Here is a 23,577-nt window from a genome sequence, read left to right on the forward strand (position 1 = left end):
TGTTCTCAACTTGCATGTAACACATGCAATAGGTGTGAATGACTAGAGCACAGTTCCCACATTCATACATGCCAAGCTGTCAGCCTCAGTGGGAGAGCTGTGGGACAGCAGAACTGTTCAGCTGATAACCCACAATGTGCAGCCCAGGTCACAAACCCAACTGCCAGAGATGCCAGCCCTGGCCACAAGTCTCATCCCTCCCCTGGATGAGGCCTCATGTGCCAGTGGCCATCCAGCCTCTGCAGGACCTTGAGGGAGGTCTGTGTGCCTGGGACAGCTTGCAGTAACTTTGAAGATTTCCAGCTGGAAAATGAAGAAGAAACACTCTCGTTTCTTCCCCATTCCCCCTCACAGAGTTCACTCGTGGTAGACAGAGGTGTGTGGGAGAGAGCCTGTGGCTCAGGAAGCTGCAGGAGTTATGGATCCTCCAGCTCAAACAGAGCAGCAGCAGGATGCAGGAGAAATCCAAGTAAATGCCTAAAATCCACTGCTAAATGGGCCAACCGGTAACAAACAATTTTCCTCTCCCACAGACAGCTCCTGCAGTGAGTCAAAACCAACCATTTCTCCATAGGATTGGCACCATTCTCTCGTTTTTCTTCCTGTATCCTTTCAAATAGAAAAAAGAAAATCCCATGCCATTCTAAAATATGAAACTTCTGGTCTTATTTCAGGGACTGCCTAATACAGGAGATAGGCAACAACATAACAAGCTCTTCATTTGTAGATCACCAGCTGTATCATGTATTAAATATCATTAAATACACGAAGACTGAGGAAGCTCAAGTCTATGAAGTGGATCCTCTGATGGTTACAACTTTTTAGACCCCAAAGTACAAAAAGGTTTCAGAAAACCAAGGAACACAAGACTCACTCAGACTTCTGACAAAACAGACTTCTGACAGAACTGTCAATAAAAAACAAGCACTTTTGCCAAGAAAGGACGTGGAAATAAAGGTGTCTCATTCTAACTGTCACATTCCTGAAGGACACATGTGGGAGCATGAAAAATACACACTGGTTTTGCAGACCTTAGTCTCTTTTCAGGAGTTCCACTTTTGCAAAGACAATAATAAAAAAATGAGTTTAAAATAATTTTTCCTTAAGAATACTGTTGCTAATTAGCCAGAGTTTCTTTCCCCCATGTTGTAACATATGAAGACTACTCTTCTCCTTAGCACACACTCATGTGCTCAGGAATAAGGGATCCATTATTATATTCCTGTGAAAGTACATACACACATATGCATTGCATACATTGGCCTGGAGAAGAGAGGGTTGGCTCTGTGTGAGCTGAAAGCATCGCTGCTGTCCCTTCTGCAGTGACTTTCTGTGTCTGCAGCAGCCCCAGCCACGATGACAAACAAAGGGCTCCCTCACTGCCTGCAGCAGGGCCCTCTTGCCAGAGCTCCATCCACGCTCAGGGCCGCTCTTGTCCTCACCAGTACATTAATCCATTGTTTTGCTTTAACACACTGCAGTGGCCATCCTCTAGCATATTATTCTTTGTGCTTTTTGGCAGAGAGAAAGGAAAACACAACGAAATGCTCAAGATCATGCTGGGCATTTGAAGGAGAAAGGAGAGTGTAAAACAAACCCAAACAGCGACAGGGGATGAGCTCTTCCTGCCACAGCCCCAGGGAAGACATGGCCTATGGACATCCTACCACAGGCTGAGAGATGTTTAGTCTTGGAGGAGGGTGGAGTGGTCTTGCCAGGCAGCTCTGCCAGCTCAGCAGAAAGTTCTTAACAACATAAAACTTTAAAGAAACAAAACACCACATTAAAAAGAAAAATAACAAGTAAACAAGCATCAAAGCCCCTTGGATGATGTATGAAAGATATTGTTTTTTATGATTTGGTATAAGCAGTGGTCTGAAGAATAGCCTCTGTTTATGTCAAATGAAATTTTCATGATCAGGCTGTGTTAAAAGTGAAACAAAATTTAAAAGATCAAAACCAAGGAAAAAATCCCAAGAAAACAAAAGTGACACTCCCTAAGTCCTTTCTCAGATACATATTACACCTTTAGGGTTATTTTTAGTTAAGTCATAAGCCCCTGACCTTTGACCTGATATTTTGAGTACTTAACATGTCCCTAGTCGGAAAAGTAAAAGCTGTAACTAAAACATTCAGCCAATGAAACAAGTAGGGCAACAGCTCCATGTGTGACACCACTTTGCAGCCAGAGACCACATTTCATGCAATACTTCATGTTCCTGCAGTTTTTTCTCTGACTAAAACGTGTAAGTAGATGATTTAAAAATTACTTCTGAATGGAGGGAACATTTTAATTATGCTTTTGCAAACAGAAATGAGGAAAAGCAATCTGGGAGATGAGAGGTGGAGGAGTCCTCTTTCCCCCAAAGGCAGATAGCAATCAGATCCTAGCACACAGAACTACATCACTGTGATGCAATATTAAGCCAAATTATCTTGAAAAGATAAGACTGAAACAGTTTGACTGGGAGCAATTTAGCACTCATGGAAACACCATGTTATGTTCAGGCATCAGTCAGGCTCACATTCAGCTTTTGCTGTTTCTGAACAGCAGAAGAATAAAGGAATGACAAAGCTACATTAAAAGTGCCATTTTAAGATGACAGGCCCAGACACTTCACAAGCTGAGATGTGAAATGATAGGCTGAGATTGCTTGCTGTAGCAGAGGAGTTGGTTAAAAAATCTTCTATATAAATTGTCTCAGACCTATACTTTGGGAATCATGTGAAGGCAACAGCTGTTTCTTGGTAAATACAAGAATGAGGCCACACTACAGAACACCTAACTGGTAATTTAAAGTGTTCTCTATCACAAAAAATAACGCAGAAACAGATTTCTGCACAGGCTGGTAATTTTTAAAGATAATTTTACTTTATCTACAAAATTTTGTTGACAGGCAATATGTTTATGAGGAAACTCACTGTCAGAGAGCCAAAACTGAAAAGATGTAGTCTTACCTAGTTCCTGGAATCTTGAGATTACAGCCTACATAGCAACAGGGGCGCCTTATGCTTTGAATAAATGTTGCAAAATTTAACACTGAAGATAGTTTCTGCTCAAAGAAGTTTCAGCATTGAGGAAGCACAAGAGTGCTGCAAGCTGTCTTGAGTTATCTTACATACAGAAAAGGATTTTGCAGATTGTGAATGAAATGACAATGCACAAGCAACCAGCAAGTGGTTTTAAAAACATCACCTTGCAAAAAAAGAGAAACCAAGTGCAATAATTGAAACATCAAAGCTGCTAATATTAAAGGCAGAGTTGTCAATTTTCAAACAATTTTCATTCAAGATCACTGCATGCACTTAAGCTGCTTCCCACAAAAACCAAAACAGCTTAGTGCATCAAAGTCATCACTTCCACAGCAAACTGTCCAAACAGATCAGGTTAATCAAGACATACAGAGAGAAAAATCCTTGCAGAGATCTTTGTTTACCTTCTCCCTCTGCACCAACTGAAAATCTCTCTCTAAAGCAGGAACACTAAAAGTCAGACCTCTCTATCAATAAGCATTTCAGAGAGGATTAAAGAAGCCCAAAGCTATTCAACTGAATCATCAAAGCACAACATTTTTTTTGTGCTTTTTTTGCTTCCTATGACTGATGCATCAGATGTATCACTTGATCTTGGCTTTCAGACTCATGATGCCACAGCAAATAATGTTAAATAAATGTACATAAGCACACCCCCCCACAAACATCAACTTGGGAAAACAAACAAAAGAAATATAGAATTACTGACAACAAAAGGAATACTGCAATTATTGACATCAACCTCAATGCTCCTATCAATCCATTCCTACCCCAGCTACCAGCATCTCTCCCTGGAAAAATTGTATCATCAATAGGTGATTTGAAAAGATTCTGATGTGGACTTTGAAAAGCTTGCCTGTGATGAGCTACTTCAAAGTTGAATTGTCTCCATGTCATAACACAGATGAGACTGGCAGAAAAGATCAGAGTGCAACATCCTTAATATATAATGAAGAAAGCAAATAACAGGGCAATTTGATGAGAAGTACATTAGTACTTAGTTTGCCTTTGATCCTAAATCGTCTGTGTTTGTTAACCTTGAGAACATTGCCAAGGTGCTGATATTTTTAAGGAAGCTTCTTGTCAGGGTGGCTTGAAGGCCACCACTTCCAGGACTGCCTCACCACTCCCCTCCCTGCCTCAGTGTTAAAATGTTAATTAATTAAATCTACTAGCTTTTCTCTTTTTTCCCCTTTTTTTCTTCCCTTTGTGGAGTTGCTATTGCTTTATTCTTTTCCTGCTTTAAGTTATGGGTAAGTGCATCAACCCCATTGTATATGACCATCTCATCTTCATTTAACTCAAAACAGCACAAACTGTTGCTAAAGACCTGATCCTGGGATCTTCAAAAATTAAAATCCCCTACTGCTTCAATGCAAGTACAGAAGAAATAGTTTTTATTTAATCTAGCAGTGACAATTTGGTCTTCTTTATCTCACTGGTTCTTCTACTGCAGTTCCGTGGTGATAAGATAGACTTGTAAGCCTGAAATTGCTTCACATTTTCAAAACAGTGAATTTTCTATGATCAAAGTACCTGACAAACTCCCAGGGAAGGAACCTGTGACTCAGGGAACATTTGGGAGAGATCCTGTTCTCAGCACACACATAAGTACCACGAACATCAACGTGCGTCATGCCATCAAAGACAGAAAAGGAATTTAGTGCTTTGCCATCCTACAGATGAATTATGGCAGCAGGAAATCCAACCCAAGAAAATAACTTCAAAACTAATGACATTGCTGAAAGGTCAGATAGGAGTCATTCTGAAATGCTGGCAGGTTTGAAATCTTGCTGTTCTTTCATCAGCTGCAGCTTCTCTGAGAGACACAGGATTAATTAAGGACCGAAAAAACTTAGTTTAAGCTATGTTTCATGTTCTACACCTTAAAGCAGATTTCCAGACCTCTCAAGGATACATATACATATATGCAGCTGACATGATTTAGTGTCTCCAGCATTATAAACAAAACTGACCAAAGTAAACACCCTATTTTTGCAATCAATCTTTCAGTATCCCCACTGCATATTTGGGTCAGCACATGACCAAAATAACCTGCAGTATCTACAGTCAGAACATTCACAGATCTTTGACAGCATGACTAAATAAATCTGTTTAATAATGATCATTTCCCTCACCATGAGGCACTGGTAACAAAGCCAAAACAAATGAAGTTTATACAATGCACTTAAATCAGCATGAAAGTGTTAAATACCACTAAAACTGCTTTACTGATGTTCCCAAATAACCTGGAAGTACTGCTGTTATAAGAATCACGGAATCAAAGAACAAAGAAATACATCTAATACTCCACCTGTTCCAAACAGAAAAATACATCTAATGCTCCACATATTCCAAACTGCTCATTCAGTCTTGGAATATTATCCACAGAAAAAATTTTGAACCCCTTTCTTGTGAAAGCCATCAGAATTCATCAGGTATCAATATACAGCCAAGAGTTCTCTGCAGTACTGAATGTTTTGTGAGCTGCAGAGAAAGCAGCTTGATTAACTCCTTAAGAGATTTGGGAAGGACCTTTCCAGACACAGGGCCAGCCCCTGCAGGCTAAAGGGAGCCCTGGCTCCAGGGGACTGGCATCTCCCAAAGGAAAGAGGATGCACAGCTGACAAAATGGAGACAGAAGAATAAAGTACCAGAAAGACAAATCCATGGTGTAAGATAAATAAGGTTTTGCACAACCCATCTGAAGGCTCACTAAATATATCTGATTTCAGTAAACGCTGAAAGAAATAGTGATTGTAAACTTGAAACCAAAACACAGCAACTTTTTTTTTTTTTACAGGACACTCCTCTCTTTTCAGCACAAAACGTGGTTTTGGAGTGATACAAGGATTTAGCTTTTTCTTGCAAACTCAGCAGCCTGTGCTCTCCTCAAGACCTGCCCTCTCAGTCCCCTGCCTCAGTAGGTCCCAGATTCATTTTTGGGGCAGCTGTGCTCCACTTTTCTGTGATGCTCCCACTGTTACAATCACTCGTTTTTCTAGAAGACCAAAATTACTTCTCCACTTATCTTAAAATAAAAGGCAGCTGTAAAACCCACCAGTGCTGGGAGGTTTAACACGAGTCAATGCAATATATTTAGCTTCAACCTGCCTAAGGGCAGTGTTGTGTGGCAGCAAACAAGGCTGTGCATGCTCAGCTGCACTCCTTCAGTGCAAAAGCCTTTGAAACTCAGCCCAGGGCAGGCAGCATCTGCTAGAAGCCATTTTAAAACCTGGCAACTCTACAAACCCAGGATTTGCTTTTCAAACAGAAGTAATTTAACTGTTCAATAAATAAATAAATAAACAAGAATTCATTCAGCAGTTTTCTAATGCTCTTGGACTGATGGAAAGCAGCAGCAGCAGCCAGCTCCGGGCTGCTTTCTTGGCACCTCTCACACTGGGGCAGAAGGCAACATCTTGCCCTTCATCAACCTTCCAAATAAACTATTTTAATCACAAAGTTTTTCACAGCCTAAAATAAATTTTGTTATCCCCTGTCTCTGGATTTGGCTAGTGGTCTCCTTAAAATGGGAAAGTTCCCCTGCTCTGTCCTCTTACTGCTTCCAAGCCACACTGCACAAACACACCTTGCCATTTTCTCTGCAGCTGCTGAGCTCACTCCCTGCTACCAGGCAGACTTGGTAAGTGCTCTACCTTCACCCCTACCACCCTTCATTTTCCAAGTTTCCCTCTTGCAGTGCTGTTTGAACAGAGGGCGCTTTCCCTCTTTCCCTGTGGAGCCGCGTCACCGCGGCGCTCCCAGCGCCAAAGCCTCCGAATCCACTGGTATTGGCACGTCCCAAAAGGTGCAGCCTGACACAGATAATTCATTTTTTCCACCCTCAAAGGGCTGGTGTGTGGATTAACAAGGTAATGTCTCTAAAACACCCAAAATGTGCAAAGTGCTACGTAAGTGCCAAGGATGATTATCAGCGCCTGAAGTGCTCTGAGCCATTCTGTAGCAATACTGTGGGCAAACAGCAGAAGAACACAAAAGAAAAAGTGAGTTACAAGTGCTTTGTCCCAGAAGCAAGCACAGAACAGCAGCCACATTTCTGTGTCTGTTCCACCTTCACAGGCTGTATCCACTGGTTTATTCTGACTGCCTGGATCTAACATGCTCTGGCCTGACACATCCCAGTCTTCACAGACGCCACACATTAACAATTCAGAGAATTCTTCAGCTGCAACCTTGAGTCATAACAATCGCTCCTGACTAAGCACTAAATTAATTCTTCATAAAAAGTGTTCACTTTTAATAAGCATGAAACATCAGTCCAGCAAACAATGTTCTTTAATCTTATTTCTAAATATATTTCCAGTTTAACTTGTTTTTTTTTAAGCCTAACAGCATCTCTCACTGATATCTTTAGCTGCTGGAGAAAAGAGGATGTTCTGAGCACAGGGCTGGGAACAGGTAACTCAGTGCCTGCAACCAACTCTGTGCTGATGCAGGCCTGGCCACAGCACACCACCTTCGCCTTGTCTTCTACACAAGCAGAAATTCAGACTCCAGTACTAGAGGAGACAGGCTTTGGTGAGTCAAAGTGTCAAGTGCCTGGAACACATGAAACCTTCATTGACAGCAAATGTTATTAACAATAGATGCTACCTGGTACAGAGACCCCTTAATGCTGCAGGAAAGGAGGGGATGAAAAATGCAGCTCATTTGCTCATTTTTGTACATTGAGAGCACTGAACTGAACTGCACTATCAGTTATGTACTTCTCACAGATTTTATTGTCAAGCTGGTGTCATCAAGTCACCAGACACAGGACCAGGACTTCTGATTCAGGGGCTCAACACCCTGCTTTTGCCACCTTGGTGAACTCACCAAAGCTGCCCTCCCAATCCCCATGTCTGCTTCAACTCATACAACAGAAGTAATGATGTTTATCTCTCCTCTCTCCCAAAGTAAAGTACTTTGGCATCTGCTCACTGAACGTGCAAAGATAAAAAAATGTAATTTACAACCTGAATTCTCTTGAGTCTGTTCCAGCTGCAAACTCAACCACTCCAAAACAGCTCAAGCTCTTAAGAATCTTTGTTTCTCTTCAACAACACCTCAAAAGAAGCATTCTGCAACACTCTCAGAACCAGAAGATGTACTTTTTTTTTTTAATTAACAAAATACATCACTTGCCATTATAATTACATCCAGGAAATACAGCTCTTGACTGTAAAAATGTCAAAAGGTGAAAAGATAATGAATTGTCAGTAACATCTCCCAACATATACAAATGAAGAAAACTGAGGTCAGCACATGCTACAAACCCATGACAGATTGCACTCCAGAGGAGCACAAAGATGAGCCAGCACTATGCAACTGATTTATCCAGGGATTAGTCAGAGGTCACTCCTGCAACAGTTTAGGAAAGCTCATTGCTTAGCTACCAGCAGGACACCTCACATGAACTCCAGCTTCCAGCTACAACCATACTTAACCCTTTTGTTGCCTAAAACCATCAAGCTGCTTGGACAAGTAGTCCCTTACGTTGTATCAAGTTGATTCTGCCATCTTGGACCTGTAACATCATAAAATGTCAGGCTCCAAGTATAAGAGACTACTCCAAAATCATCTCATCAGGCAGATTTTCCCCTTTGCATTCTAACAACAGGGTCCCAGAAATATGTCTTTTCAAGGCAGATCTTTAACTCAAGCAGTCCTATGTCAAGGCCAAAAGTGGAGGAAGGCTGCTGCATGTTTGTCCAGCACCCACCAGAGCAGGCTCTCATGCCATTACTGGATGCAGATCTGTGACAGGTTGTTAATCATCCCTGTCATTGCTTCTGCCAGGGGAAAATCCAGTATCCATTTATCAGATGCTCAGAAGCAAAGCAGCAACTGAGCAAATGTGCATTTTTATAAGAGGACATCATCTTGGGATGCCTGGGATAACTGGAGACTGTCAGTAAAGATGCTTTCAAAACACCTACTCAACAGCTCCTCAAGCTTCTTTTTGAACAAAAAGTGATAGAAAAATATCTTCCTGTAGGTGAAAGCCATCAGACACACACAGAAAAGCTGACAAAACAGAGAGGCAGCCTGCTTATTAAAGGTAATTGAATGCAAAGACTACACAGTACCACAAAATAAATCACTACACTTTGTCCAAACAGAAAAAGCAAAACTTTGGAAATTGATGTTTTAAACACTCTTGTTTTCCATTGTGGTATTCATTAAGGTTTATATGGATTTATCAGAATGCAATTCTGTTTGCAGAGGTTACTTTCAACTTCAGTGATGCTTGACAACCTTACTAATTAATCAGAAAGAAATCTCGAAGTTAATTTATTAAATTGAATCTGCTATATCTGCCATCAACCAGAAGTAGGATGGAACAAATCAGACAAACAAAGTGCTGATAAAAAAAATACATTATCTTAATTACTTCAATATACCATCACTAGGCAGGTGAAAGAATCCTGTAAAGGAGTGATTTTCCCCTAGTAGTGTCAGGAAACTGTTAATCATAACTCTCATACATTATTGCAATTCTCTACAGTTTCAAGACTTACTGCATCTTCTGCAAACCACAGAGTTAAAAATATATTGAATATTCTATTGAATATTCTATTGAATATTACAAAGAAAATGAGCCATACCTGCTGACAATTACAATTCCTACTGAAGCTGTAACTGAAAATAAAAAACAAAATGTTTGGCACTGAAGCTTTGCTTCAATTTTCAGAGTTACCACTGAGGGGAAACTGAAGACTGAACTTGGGTTTTGTTAACAATTTGGAAACACTGACAATACAAAGGTGGCATGCATGGCAGTGTTCAACAAATGCAAACACACACATGCTGGCATTGAGGTTTGTATTTCTGGGACAAAAATATATTCTTCAACAATAATTTTCTTCCTTCTACGTCACTCATCTGCCTTGAACAGTCCCAAACCTGTCTATATTCACTCAAATGGAGTGAACCATCCACAGACAACACACTGCCACTGCTGAGGAGAGTCCTGTGAGTGCAGGTCCCAGCTCTTCCCAAAGGCACAGCTTGTTAGAGCTGTACCTACACAACCAAACCAAAGCATTCTGCACAAAAGCCACGTGGACATGTCCCCAGCTGAATGATCCTGCTCCCTCCCCCTGGGACACTCCTTGGCCAGAGCATGAATCTGCTTCAAACTCTCCCATCTGTGGTCTGCAGGCTCATACAACCCAAAGCAATACTGGTAAGGATGAAGCACTCAGAACCCTAAGCCTAACACAGTTTAAGTGCAGCTGTAAAACTAGATCATTGCTTATTCTGGGAACAGCAGAGGAAAGGTGTCTGAAACAAAGCTGTCAGTCAGTGCAGAAGAGCAGCAGGAGATGGAGAGAGAAAAGGAAAAAGGTACAAAGACACAGATGACAAGGGAGGAAGAGAAGGGGGAAAAGGAAAGAATAATCCAAAATGAGATTAGTCTTAAGAGCTGTGCATGTTTTCTAGCAGCAAAAAAGACAAGAGGCTACCAAGCAAACAGTAACCACTTCTTGCACTGCTGGCTATAGGTAAAGTCCAGCCCTGTTCTCTCCCACGAGCCCTGCACAGGACACTGCTGACAGAACTGCTGCAGCCAGAGGAAACAGAGAGGCTCAAACAGCCCCACCACTTCCCAGCAGCATGTACCCCATCATCTGGCTCCCACTGGGCAGGAAATGCCACATGCAAAGGTATCTTTATGTGCTGCAATTAACCCTAAGCAATTGCTATACATCATTTCTCATGCTCAAGCCAGATGTGAGCTCCATCCCTGTCACTCCAGTGGGCAACATTTTTGCACTGTATTTTTTCTGAAAACATAACACAAATATTTAATAATTGGCTTTCCAGATTTCTGCCATGGGGCATTTTCTTTGGCTGAAGAAGGCTCCAGAGATCATTTAGTTAACCATGCACATGGATGGAGTTTCTCAGCTGCAGCAGATGAAGCAATGAAGCTGGAAAGAACAAACTCTTAACAACTAAATTATAAATTAACAAGAAGACCTAAGGAGTAAATATTTAGAAGAGCTCACTGAAGCCTTAAGGATAGGAGCATCATGACTAATTATGCCAGTGATCATTTAAACATGGAGTTAGGAAAGATCAGAAACAAGAGAAAAATAAATCTCACCCATTGCACACATAAATGCAGATTAATGCCATATGACTAGCTACTACATGAATATACAATGCACTTATTAAAATGTTAATACAGCAGTCACAGACAATCTGATTTTCATTTATAAATAGTCAGCTGCAGAAACGTAGAACTGCAATTCTTCTTCTCTGACTTCATAATTCAGAAGTAAAAGGTGATTTGTTCAGAGTATAAAAAATATCAGAGAAGTTAAAGGGTGGAATTTGGTAATTGTAAGCAGCAATAGAAAACTAAATTCAATGACCAAAATCAGTACATTGTAATGACAGAACAAGTTCTTAAATACAAGCCAAAAACACCCCAAACAAATAGAAAAGCAAATAAACATTGAAAAACTAAAATAATAAAATTGTTACTTCAGTGTAGAGAATTTTTTTTCAGTTGCATTGTGTGCCCAAATTTCAGTTTGCAACTATGAAAGTACTGTCAGTTAGTCATAAAAGAATAACAAATTGTTTATAACAGACACATAAAGTAATTATTTAAATAACTCAAAAGGTTTATTTAAGCTAATCACAATAGTTATACAATTTCTCATCATTTGTTTCAAAAAGGAACTCCTACCACACCTTGTTTGTTGTTATTCAGGACAGCAGAACTGCCAGAGGGTGCAGTGAGAGCTGAAGAGAAGGTAATTAACACAAAAAGGAAAAGCCACAGAGGAAACTCGAGCCAAAATCTCAGCCCCCTGAGTCTGCCCGACAGCAGAGAATGCCAGTGGTGCCAGACAGACATCTCCACTGCACAGGCACACAGAACACAGGGGATCCAGCAATTTGATGTTTCAGCACCAGTAACAGGTCAGGGGTTAGAGTTGGTCAGTGGAGAGAGATCCCTCTCCAACCTCTCACTTCCACTAGTTAATATTGAGAACAAAAATTCTGTTAATTTTTTTAATTGTTAATAGGATGACAGCCATCACTGACTATAATTTCAGACCACTGTACCAAGCCTCAGATATAAAATAAGGTTAATAAATATTTATTTTGTACAGGTTTTAGAGGGACTTGAAAACCAAGTCTGTTTCAAATGGCAGCAATGAAAGAGACATGAAGATGTAAATATTATAACACAGTTTTGCCTTTGTAGTTCCACACCAGATTATATGTCCATTTTCTGAGCAGAAAGGAAGTAAGGCAAATATCTCTGCCATTCAACAGTGTGGGTGTAGAGCTGTCCTGATTTCAGCTGGAATAGAGGCAATTTTCTTCCTAGCAGCTGGTGCAGTGCTGCATTTTGGAGTTATGAGAATAATGCTGACAGCACAGTGACACCTTGGCTGGTGCTGAGCAGCGCTCACCTGCACTCAGGGACTTGCAGATTCTCGTGCTCTGGCAGTGAGCAGGTGCACAAGGAGCTGAGAGGGAGCACAGCCAGGACAGCTGACCCCAACTGGCCAAGGGATCTTCCACACCCAGGAATGTCCTGCCCAGTACATGAACTGGGGGGAGCTGGCTGTGAGCAGCTGATAGCTGCTTGGGGACTGGCTGGGCATCGGTCAGTGGGCAATGAGCAATTTTACTGTGCATCACTTCTTTTTCTTAGGTTTTACTCCTCCTTTCTTTCCTTTTCATTGTTATTATTGTTGTTGTAATTATTTTGTATTATTTTACTTTATTTCAATTATGAACCTGTTCTTATCTGAACCCATGAGTTTCTCTTCTCCATCCCAGTGCGGGAGGGAGGGAGTGGCTGTGCAGAACTGAGCTGCTGGCTGGAGTTAAACTAAAACGAGGGTATTTCTGAAACACTGGCTCTTTTGCAATTACCCTAAGTCATGAAATGTTGCACTGAACTATTTTATTTTGAAATGATCTTTTACCTGGGTATTGTGGATCACTGTATTCAGATGTGCACGTGACAAATATTTCATCCTTTCTAGCTATCATCAAGATACTTAAATGAACAGATAGCTGATTTCAAACATGAAGATTTTATAATTTTTAACCCATTCTCCCCTTGCCTCCCTCACTTGCAGTATAGCTCAAGGGCCATCACAAATAATCCAGAGACCTTTCAGTGTTTCACTTGATTAATTTGATGGTGAGCTGTATTGCCAACAAGGAAAACTATACCAACAGCTTGAAGCCAACCAGTGAGGATACCAGGGAGCATCTTGTTAATCGAAGACCACACAGCAGCCCAAAAGACCTTTATCCTAGAAACGAAATATTTCAAAAGCTCCCCAAACTGCAGGCTCCTGGGGCAAAGGGGAAGAAGTTTCTGATAACCACTGCCCTTGGGTGACAAGTTCATTTTGATGCAACATCTAACAAAATGAGGATTTCCTGCACAGCTGTTGCAGTGTCCTTAGAGACTCAGTTCTCAGGCACTCTTTGCAATCATCCCTCTGCTCCCTCTTAATTCCAGTCAACAACAGCCACAGGCAGATTACGTAGCTGGGACATTACTGACATGACCAGGAGCCTATAATAGCACTCCTAAGCCCAGTGATTTCTCTTCTCTTGTCAGTATCACACACAAACACAAAACAGCTAAGAACCTGGCTTCTCTTTAATATTTTCTTTTATTTTCTCTTTAATAATCCATTACATCCATTAAAAAGTATCTCCTTACTTTGCTAGTCAAATTTTAAAAAACACTATCATATCATATAGCACAGGGCTAATTTTAGACCTAAATACTGACAAGATCTGTGGTAATTCCTGCTAAGTGTCAGTGGACATGATCTCCACAGCATTTATAAAGCTGTACTGTTCACTAACTTAGGCAACTTTTCCCCTTGTGAAATGTACTAAAACACCAGATAAAAGACAGTTATTACAAAATATTTCAGAAGCTATAAATTAAAGAGAAGAGCATCAGCCAGAAACTTTGTTTTATTCCTTTCAGAAAAACAGAGACTTCAAGACTCTGGTCTACAAACCTGGCCATCTGCTTGTATGCTTCTTCAGCCACTGCAAAGATATGTGGATCCATATCCCCCATATTTTGGCCACTGTAGGCATTGATGATATCTTCGCCATAGATAGGCAGCTGTTCATAAGGATTTATGGCCACTAGAACAATACCTACAAAGGAAATTAAACAAAAGGAATTATTAATAGTTGTTTACTGTTGTTCTAGTCTTTAGAAAAATGTTAAAGAATAAGGATCTGATATTACTGACTTCAACAGATATTTATTCTGGATATAGTTCAGCACACACAAAGTACCACGAGTTTACTTCTACCCTGCTTTGGTAAACACATCAGGAACAGCTTTTTACCTTTCTTTCCATCTGCCTTTTCTAAAGCTAGTATGCACAGTCCAAAAAGAGTCAGAATGTACAGACTTGAAATACTGTAAACCAATGAATGTGCATTGTACTTCCCTGTGTTTTACTCTGAATTACCAATGATACTGTAATTTGTGAAGTATGAACTACTGAGTGGTCTCACTGAATGCCAGTTTGGGTATGTGCAGTGTGTGACCCTTCAGCTGTTGTGAAAGAATAACATCCTCACTTTTTATAATAAGCAACAATGTACAGACAGAGTGTAATTTGGATTCCAGGGCACCTCTGCAAATCAGGCAGGACAACCTCCTGGTCAAAGGCATAAAAAAACCCAAACAGTAGACATATTTCATAGGGTTGACACAGAGCAGCACCCAGTCATGTCAGGAAATTTTGCAATTATAGCCCTAGAAGGCATCAGAACACCCTCATCTGATACATCTGAGCATGTACTTACACCTCCCATTTTCTAGTTTTCCCCTACCAATTAAACACATATCTAGTTTTTTTAATAACACTCATCACTACAGCACTTTTGAATTCATGCCATTCTTTTACTCACCCTGCACAGGAAAACTTAAGTCTTACTTATACAAACTTCCTTTCCACAAATAGTGAGACCTCAAATGTTTTTGGGACAATTCTCTTTTTCATGAGAAACAAGGAATGCTCTACCCACAGGGATAATCTGACAAAGATTCCTTATAACTTTCTCTCCTGCAGCAGTTACAACAGGTAGGGAAAGTTAATTTGCTCTGATCAGTGAGACCCTGTGAGACCCAGCTGTGACAGGCACACTGTGCCCTCTTGACATGGCAAGTCCTCCTCACTTGACAAGGTGGTAAGAAGTGAAAAGGACCCCTCTAATTTTAACTGTGGACATTTTAAAAGCAGAATTTCTTCCTATGTATATGTATTTTGGTGCTGAAATGTGCCAGTGCAGTTGCAGATGACTGAACAGTGACTGCACCAAGCATGCTTGGACAATCCATCCCTGAAGAACCTGCCCCAGAAGCGTTTCCATAGCACTCAACTTGCTTCTAAATTTACTCAGAAATTCACTCTTACACACACAGACTTCCTCAGTGCTGATCCCAGCCCTCTGCTCTGTGCAGATTACAGTGTCGTGATGTCTATCTAAGAAATTTTCCATGGAAAAGCTGAGAGAAGGGAAATGAAAGCATCTACAGTCTGGCACTGCTGCTGGGAGCATCAACCAATTTTTAAGCTCTTTTATGCATCTATACATCAAGCATAATCCATAGCAAAAACATTAAACAAGAGAATACATTTTAGGGAGAGATCTGAGAGACCTTCTTGATCTATTTCCTCAAATTCACAGCAAGTTTTATGTCTCGACACGCCCATGTGAGGAGAGCCGGTGTTTTTCCATCAGCCATGACTTCACTGAAATGACTCAGGAGCTCCAGTGAAAAATCTCTACAAACATTTATGCCAAGTTCTAATGCTGTAATGATGAACCAAAAAATAAGAGTGGGGGTTAGGGACAGGAAGCCACCTCAGTACTACAAGACTCGAGGAATATTTTGCTTGCCAATTTTTAACATCTGCCCTTAGAAAAAGCAGTAAAAAGTGAAATACAGTGCACCACCGAGCTGAGCCTCTCAGGCTTGCAAGTCTCATCAAAGAGATATTACAAAAATCTGTGTGAGACTTCCGACAATTCCCTCCTGCTTTTGGTTACACTGGCAAAAATAAACCCTTGAATTGGGAACAAGCAGCCTCGTGACAAGTCCCCAGCATATTAAAACACTTAACTTCAGTAGCCATCTGTAAAATCTACAAGCAGCTACCATCTGGAAATAACCAAAACAAGTGAGTTTGGAATTATTTGCTTTCTGTAGAACTTTGAAATCAGTCTGCCTCACAGGGCTATAATCCAGATTAATTTACATATAACTTCTCTTTATCTCTGCTAAATCATATTGCTATTTTAAGAAATACGGCCTTTCCTAAATCAGATTCATGTGTGTTTTTGTTCTTACAACCACACTAATTTGAACTCTGGCTACTCTTTATGCCATTCATCTTTATACATGCCCAAAATAAACTTATCTAATCCTTCTACTTTGAGCATACTCGTCCATCTGTGGCCAAATTGGACATAAATGTCATTTATTAATTTAAAGTTTTCTCTCCTGCACAGCAGGCAGTACTTTTTACTAATCTGAACTAATCACCAAGACTCACTGAGTTTTCATCACAGCCGTAGCAGTTTTTCCATGTAAGCATTCAAATTTTCCTTTGTAACTTTTCAACTTCCTTCATTAATTCATCATTTCATGTTTCCAACAGTGAAGCAAAGTTATAAATCACCTCTGAATTGCTGGTGAAAGGCTGACTTCAAATTAGGAAACCAGGAAGTTTTCTGTTTAAAAGTTTGAATTACTTCAAAGTGAAATTTTAAAGAATTTAATATCCATTTCATATATCACACTAAGACAGCATGCAGAATTAATTTTTAGGGCCCTGGACAACTATTCATCCACGCATTCCTGTTCTAGTTCTACTGTTGAGAATCTTGTTACCATGATTCTCTTGATGGATTGAAGTGGTTTTAGTCTCCTTTGGGCTGCATAAAACTGGGTTAGCTCAAAGCACCTTCACAGGCTATTTTAACTAACCTGGCTCATGTGAGAGTCACATCAGGAGGCAAATGCAGCCCCCCTGAGGCCAAGCTCCAAGGCAATAATCATTGCAGAGGGGAAGTAACCTGCAGCAGGATGGGAACTAATGGAGAAGTCAGAAAGGTGGATGTCTGTGGCCAAAGGATCAGGTTTTTAGAGGCTGACGTGCCAACTCTATTTGGCTCAGCCTGTAACACAACATACCCCTGCCTCCATCCCAAGTGAATAAATCACTGCACACCACTCCTCAGCAGCGCTGAACCTCGACACCTCCTTCTCTCTGAGCACCAGGACCCCCCACGCTACGGCAGCTACAAGCTGCTCCTACAAGCAGCTTCAGGGTCTTGTTGGAAGCAAACCAGCCAACGCAGCCCCACCATCCCAGGCCCCTTGGCAGACCCAGCCATGGAGAGCTAAAGGCCTCCCAACCCCATGAGAAATGATAAAACCAGCCAAAACCACAATTACAGCTGCACTGGGGAATACTTGAAACGAGCCTTTTTCATGTTTTCCCAAACACAGCAAAACACAACCAGCAGACAACACATTCCTTTGGAAAGTCTCTTAAATGCTGCTCAACACAAAGCCTGTCTGCAAGCAGCCGGGGCACAGTCTGGACAGGCTTGTGGGAAGGGCTATGGCAGTGTAAGGAGACCACAAAATTGAGACTGAAAACCCCTTACAAGCTCAGGCCATGAGACTCCACCTGCACAAAAGCCCTTTCACACAAGAGCTTTGCCATAGGGGCACTTGGGAAAGAAACACAGATCATGTCCATACCAGGGGAACTGAGCTGGCTTCCCAGTGCTGGGACCCTCAGCAGGGACTGCCCAGAGAGGCATCACTGGAGATACTCAAATACCCACTTAAACTGGGCCAAGCCCTGAGCAACCTGATCTAACAAGTCAAGACTTGTTTTAAGTAGGAAACTTCACTGAAGACTTCCAGAGATCTCTTCCAACCCAAGCTGTTCTGTGCTCTGACTGCAGGGATGGATGAGATGTGGTGTGAATCATCACCCACTCCTATGGGAGCGAAGTCTGGCTGCGAGCAGGGGGTGGCAAAGTCTGATCCAGTCCCCTGTGGTCTGGTCACTGCTGAGAGCAGGACTGGGAACAGATGTGCTCTGCCAAGCATCTGCAGATTAGGAGCAGCCAGCGTGAGCAAAGTGTGGCAGGATGTTAATGCCTCCTTCTGTCCATCACAACATGTTTAATGTGCTGCTTGTCTTTTGAAAAGTTATGTTAAAAGCTAACAGTGAATTCTGACTAAACACTGAGATTTAAAAGAAACATATGCACACATAGAAAAAAAGCCCAGAAGCATCAAATCTAAATTTTAAGCCTAAACTACCTCACAATGTTTATTTTTAAAACAGACCATTCAGTTGCAATTTTGCACTTATGATAAAGTGATTATTTAAGTAACTTTCCTCCATTCTGGCCATCTGAAAATACCACAGGCAATTACAAGTTTGGGTAACCTCTGCTGTGAGTTAAACGTTATTTTTAAAACCAAGATCGATTGTAACTGTGATAAGACAAGCACTGGCTCATGAACTGTTACAAATTCACTTCTGCAGCTGCCTGATTGGAAAAAAAATGATAAAGAAAATAAACTGATGTCTTCCAAAAGAGATGGAGGAGCTCACTGCAGAGGTAGGCAATAATAGGTGGGCAACAAATCCACCAAAGAGCAAGGCCAGTCTGTGAGCCTTTTCCCATCCACGCCAACCTGAGCAAGCCTGAGGAGAACACCAACCAGACAGGAGTCCCACTGGGAAGCAAAAATGGCTGAACACACATTTTATAAACAGAGCCCATTGGGGAGCTAGAGGAACACAAAGTTAAGTCAATTTTCTCTGAACCTTAATATTCTCAAGTCTATTAATGACCACAAACATAGTGATTTCCCTAAGAATAGTCCAGCATGCCCTGTCACTATATGATTTTAAGTTAAAGGCAGACACATCACCAGACAACATTCCCTTTCCTGTCTAGGGCATTCTCTGTAAAGATGATGGTATGAAAAGACAGTACTTGCCACAATAGGTATAGATGAGTTTAGAGTCTATAAAGCGAACTTTGAGGTTGTGCAGGACAGCAGGCTCATGCAGATAACTGAGAGCTGTCAGGTCATTTTCACCCACGAGGATGTCAGGGTTCCGCAGGGGCGGGAGCTCCTTCGTCTTCGGATCGAGGCAATACTCGAGGTCCTGAAAATCAAACAGGCACTCTTAGAAGAGCTGGTGTTTAGGTTTCCTCACTCAGTACCTCCAACTGCTCTTCCCAGCAAAACATGCCCAAGGTAAAAGAACACAATGCAAGATGTCAATTTTCTGGGGATTTGAGTTAGCAGCTCTTTCTCCAAAAAATGTCATTTGAAATTTCCCAGAAGGGTTTTCTATATGTACAACAGGCAACTGTATAGAGATACCATCTTTTTAGACTATTACTTAAGCAAACCCCATGCTTTTGCTGCCATATTAGATAAACCAAAATATGCTATATCATAAATCTAACCAGATTTTCCCTATTGTTTTCCTCTTGAGTGGAACAGGCAGGGGAAGAAGATTCCCACCAATCTACAGCCAGCTTCATGCGCAGTGACACAGCATGGGAACGATGGCAGAACACAGTGGAGAATACAAACACTGAAAAAAATGCTACTTAGAACTTTTTTTGTATATAAATTCATCTCTAATATAGATGTTTTAATTGCATGTCTCTAGATCTAAAATCACTTTATTTACCTGCTATTTCCATTAGAAAAACCAGCTAAAATGATGTGAGCTGTACGTGGGCATGTCATCATTTCTCAACACAGCACACAGCATCTTCTTTGTAATGCCCTTAATCCTTGGCTTTTTTATCTTTATTAATTTTCTCCTGGTTATGCTCAACTTAAAAGTCACAGTTCTTCATCTGCAACACTGTTCTCCTAGCAACCCTGTCTCCCTGGAATAGCAAACCAGGGCTATATGTTTAATGGCATAAGTAGAAAAAGATGATGCAACTGAACATAATAGGCAGCGGATAAAAGCAACTGCTTTTTAATTTATTTTGAAAACAAGGCAAAATTGATTTTTGTAACTAAACAGTAGAATTTATCTGCAGAATGCAGATAAAAATGCTGCAGAATGTGAGTGGACAAAACCAGTTGCACACACCTAAATCCGCAGAGCTTCCTGCAATGGATACATCAGACTCTGGTTGAGAACAAGAACTATCAGCTTACAAACAATACATAAACTTACCTTGCCCTCCTCAAGTCGAAGCTGGAGGACTTTATCTCCAGGTTTATAATCTTTGAGAAGTTCTGCTGACTTCCAGACCTCCTCTGGATCAGGGATCCAAACCCTGGCATACTGCAATACAACAACAACAGCAAAACAGCAGTGAGCTTTGGGTGCACTACGGTTAAATCATCAAAATAAATGACACTAGAATTATTTTTTTTTCTTTTTAAATACATGTTTAACAGACAAACCCTTAAGCAAGAGGCAAGTTAATTAGTACATCTGAGGTGAATAATTTGTTCTATTGATAAATGGCTACACAAGCAGAATTTTATTGCCTACACAGAGAGAAAAAGGCATTTTCCATGCAGAAAGTATTCCAAGATAAATATTCAATGCTGAAAATCTACAAAGTAAAAAAAAAATCAGCATTTTCAGAAAGATCAAAAATTTGGCTATCCAAAAAATGACTTGGAGGAACTCTTTTGAGTAGGTTCTAAATGCATTTATAGCATAATATTATAGAGCCATTTTTGTCTTCTTTTCCCCCAAAGAGAATACTTCAGCCCATCTGTGTTAATTTAGGCAAAGCTGCCTGATCGGGTGTTAAAAGCTCTTTCCTTTGTAGTTACAAACAGAGCTAGTTTAAAATTGACTATATTCAGAATGCCAAAATAAAAAAAAAAACCTGAAAAAATTTGGTTGAAAAGGCCTCCAGATAAAAAAAAAACAAACAACAACAAACCAGATTCCCATTAATGGCCATTTTCATACAAACTTTATTGATAAAAGTGATCCAGCAAACATGTGATTTGTTTTCAAAACCAGCAAGAATATTCATATTTTCCAATGTGTGAAGATACAATTGTTAGCTCATGTTCAAGAATCAATTAAAGATGTATGGCAAGCAGTTACTGACACAGTCACACGTACATGCAAACACACACATATGAAAACATCTCTTGAGCAGAACAAGGAGAAGGCTGTGACACTTTGACATGTTAAAGCTCCTGAGCCAATGTTCTTGCAATGCCTACAGAGCACTGAGGTCACACCACACCCACCCCCTTGGCAAACAAAGCAGCTCCTTGGCTCTGGCTCTGCAAAACATTCTCAAGTCCACTAACTTATTTCAAAATAACTATAAAGTATTTGTCAAAGCATGACATTTGATGGCAGAGAAAACTGTATTTGCTCATACAGCTTCACCACCTTATCTTACACTACTTCTTTTTGTATAGTTTCCTCTGCCTCAAAGAATGCTGAAGGGGTTTTTTCTCCACTCATTAACCCAGTTTTCCCACTAAAATTACAAACTGCTTGTTTCTGCTGGGGATTTTCTGAAAGACTTCATTAAAAACTTCATATTGTTTCTTGTTGCAAGACAGGGCACAATAAACTGTGTTGAGCAGCAGTTTGGGGAATGGGACCCGTGAAGGAAGCCCCTGGTCCAGGAGAGGGAAGTGCACCTGGCCCAGCTGGAGGCTCAGTGCCTGCAATAATTATGAATTTCAGGCAGCAATTTGTTTCCCATACCCGTGATGATCCTTAGGAACACTGCACATGAGTAATTTACAACAGCCTGGACCAATGGCTGGTACCCCCAGCACACAGCACTGCCTTCATCCCGAGCTCCCAAAAAGCTTATGCCACACACATAAACCAAGTGCAAGGAGAAAGATAATGAAATAAATAAATAAAAACTCACTTTCATCATTCCCACTACACAATGTGCCATGCTCCCACACCTGGCCTTCCTCCATCATCACTGGGTGTTACTGCCAGCTCTAAGAATTGACTTTATACAAAGGCAAGAAGCTTTGCTCTTTGTAGTCAATCTGTGCTTGTGTGGCTTCTTTACTTCTTTGAGCTTTGTTAGCTTCATGTGTATTTGCTAGTGTTTTCAGTGCAAAAGTGCTGCATTACTTTATTATTATGTAGTCTTTTCCCCACTCCCCAAGAGATAAATTACTAGAGAAATTAAAGATGCCCAAAACAATTCTTCAGTATGTGCTCCTGCCAATCACAGGGCACTGCATGTGACAGCAGAGGAAAGCAGCAGCACAGGGTATGGTCTGGGCTCTTGCATTAGCTGTTTTCAACCCTTCTATATCCCAAATTCACAAGGCAAAGAACTTTGAGGTGAAATGAAGGTCTGTGCTAACAAGTGTATGTACAATGAAAGCACAAACCCACAGAAACTCCGTAATAAGTCCAAAATAAACAGGACTTGACAGTGAGGTGCCATATTAAAGTCAAGTAGTATGCTAAGGGATAATGCTTTCTTCCCACTTGATTTGAAACAAAAGATACTCTGTAAAAGTTCATAAATAATAAACTCAAGATTTAATATAATAGCAATTTCAAATCAATTTCATGTCAAAATTTCAAATCCTAAAATCAGTAATTCATAAGATCCATATATCCAAACATAGCACAATACACCTGTTCTCAAAATTCTTTAAAAAAAACCCAAAAAACAAAAAACAAAATGCCATAACAAAAAGCTAAAAATCAAAACCCTGCCAGAAATCAGGGAAGTTTTTCCAGTTTAGCAAAAGATGCTCCAGCATCAGACACAGCTGAAGACTGAATGCATACCACACTTTGACCAGGTTCCATCCCCAAAATGCAGCAGAAGTTCCCCATCCCCAGTATTTCTGATATTCTGATTCCTTCCAAGAAACTAACAGAAAGCCAAGTAAATGTTAAAGAGGAAACCATTTAAATGTTGTCTAGCAAAAGGGATCAGCAGGCTGGTTTCCTTTAGGCTACACAAGGAAACTTTCCTGACCTAAGAAAGGCAGCAGCCTGAAAGACAAATGCTGATAACCTGAAGCAGCAAATGCTGTGTAGCAGTTTCTAACTGTGTGATTTATGGCAGCATGGAATAGGCATCTTTATTTATCCAGCTAAAACTGTACATTTTCTGCTGTCTAGAGAAGGGAAAGAGAAAGCAGAAAACAGATCACCATGGAAACTGAGCTACTACAGACAGCAGAACCTTCCATGACACAGCCCTACAGATATTAAAGCCATCCTATGAGCGCTAGGCTGTAGCTTTTCATCTCCAGCACCAGTGCCTAGCTTTAAACCCCTGCCAAAGAAAACACCTGGTAAAGGGAATGGGTAGGAGGAAAGAGAGAGATGTTCCTAATTTTAAGTACTGAATCATTTCACAACATTCTCACCTCATTAACTTAGCAAAATGGTTTGCAAAATCAGATTTTCACATTTTTATATAATCAGTTGATACTAAAATTCCATAGCCTTTACT

The 23,577-nt window shown here is 40.6% G+C and overlaps 1 protein-coding gene across 8 annotated transcripts in view; it reads right to left on the reverse strand.

The window, feature by feature from the left end:
• The window catches only part of MYO5A (myosin VA), a 97,059-nt gene that overhangs the window by 57,283 nt on the left and 16,199 nt on the right, over nucleotides 1–23,577 (reverse strand). For all 8 annotated transcript variants that reach the window (XM_088062957.1, XM_088062956.1, XM_088062953.1 and 5 more), the window contains exons 2-4: nucleotides 20,319–20,429; nucleotides 19,106–19,277; nucleotides 14,064–14,208 (exon numbers count right to left, since the gene is read on the reverse strand). In XM_088062957.1, coding sequence (XP_087919083.1) covers nucleotides 14,064–14,208; nucleotides 19,106–19,277; nucleotides 20,319–20,429 — 428 coding nt within the window. The remainder of the gene's footprint in view (nucleotides 1–14,063; nucleotides 14,209–19,105; nucleotides 19,278–20,318; nucleotides 20,430–23,577) is intronic.

This window comes from Pseudopodoces humilis, chromosome 16 (genome assembly GCF_049639895.1).
Source record: "Pseudopodoces humilis isolate 2021_Gansu_Grassland_sample_001 chromosome 16, ASM4963989v1, whole genome shotgun sequence".
Taxonomy (NCBI): domain Eukaryota; kingdom Metazoa; phylum Chordata; class Aves; order Passeriformes; family Paridae; genus Pseudopodoces; species Pseudopodoces humilis.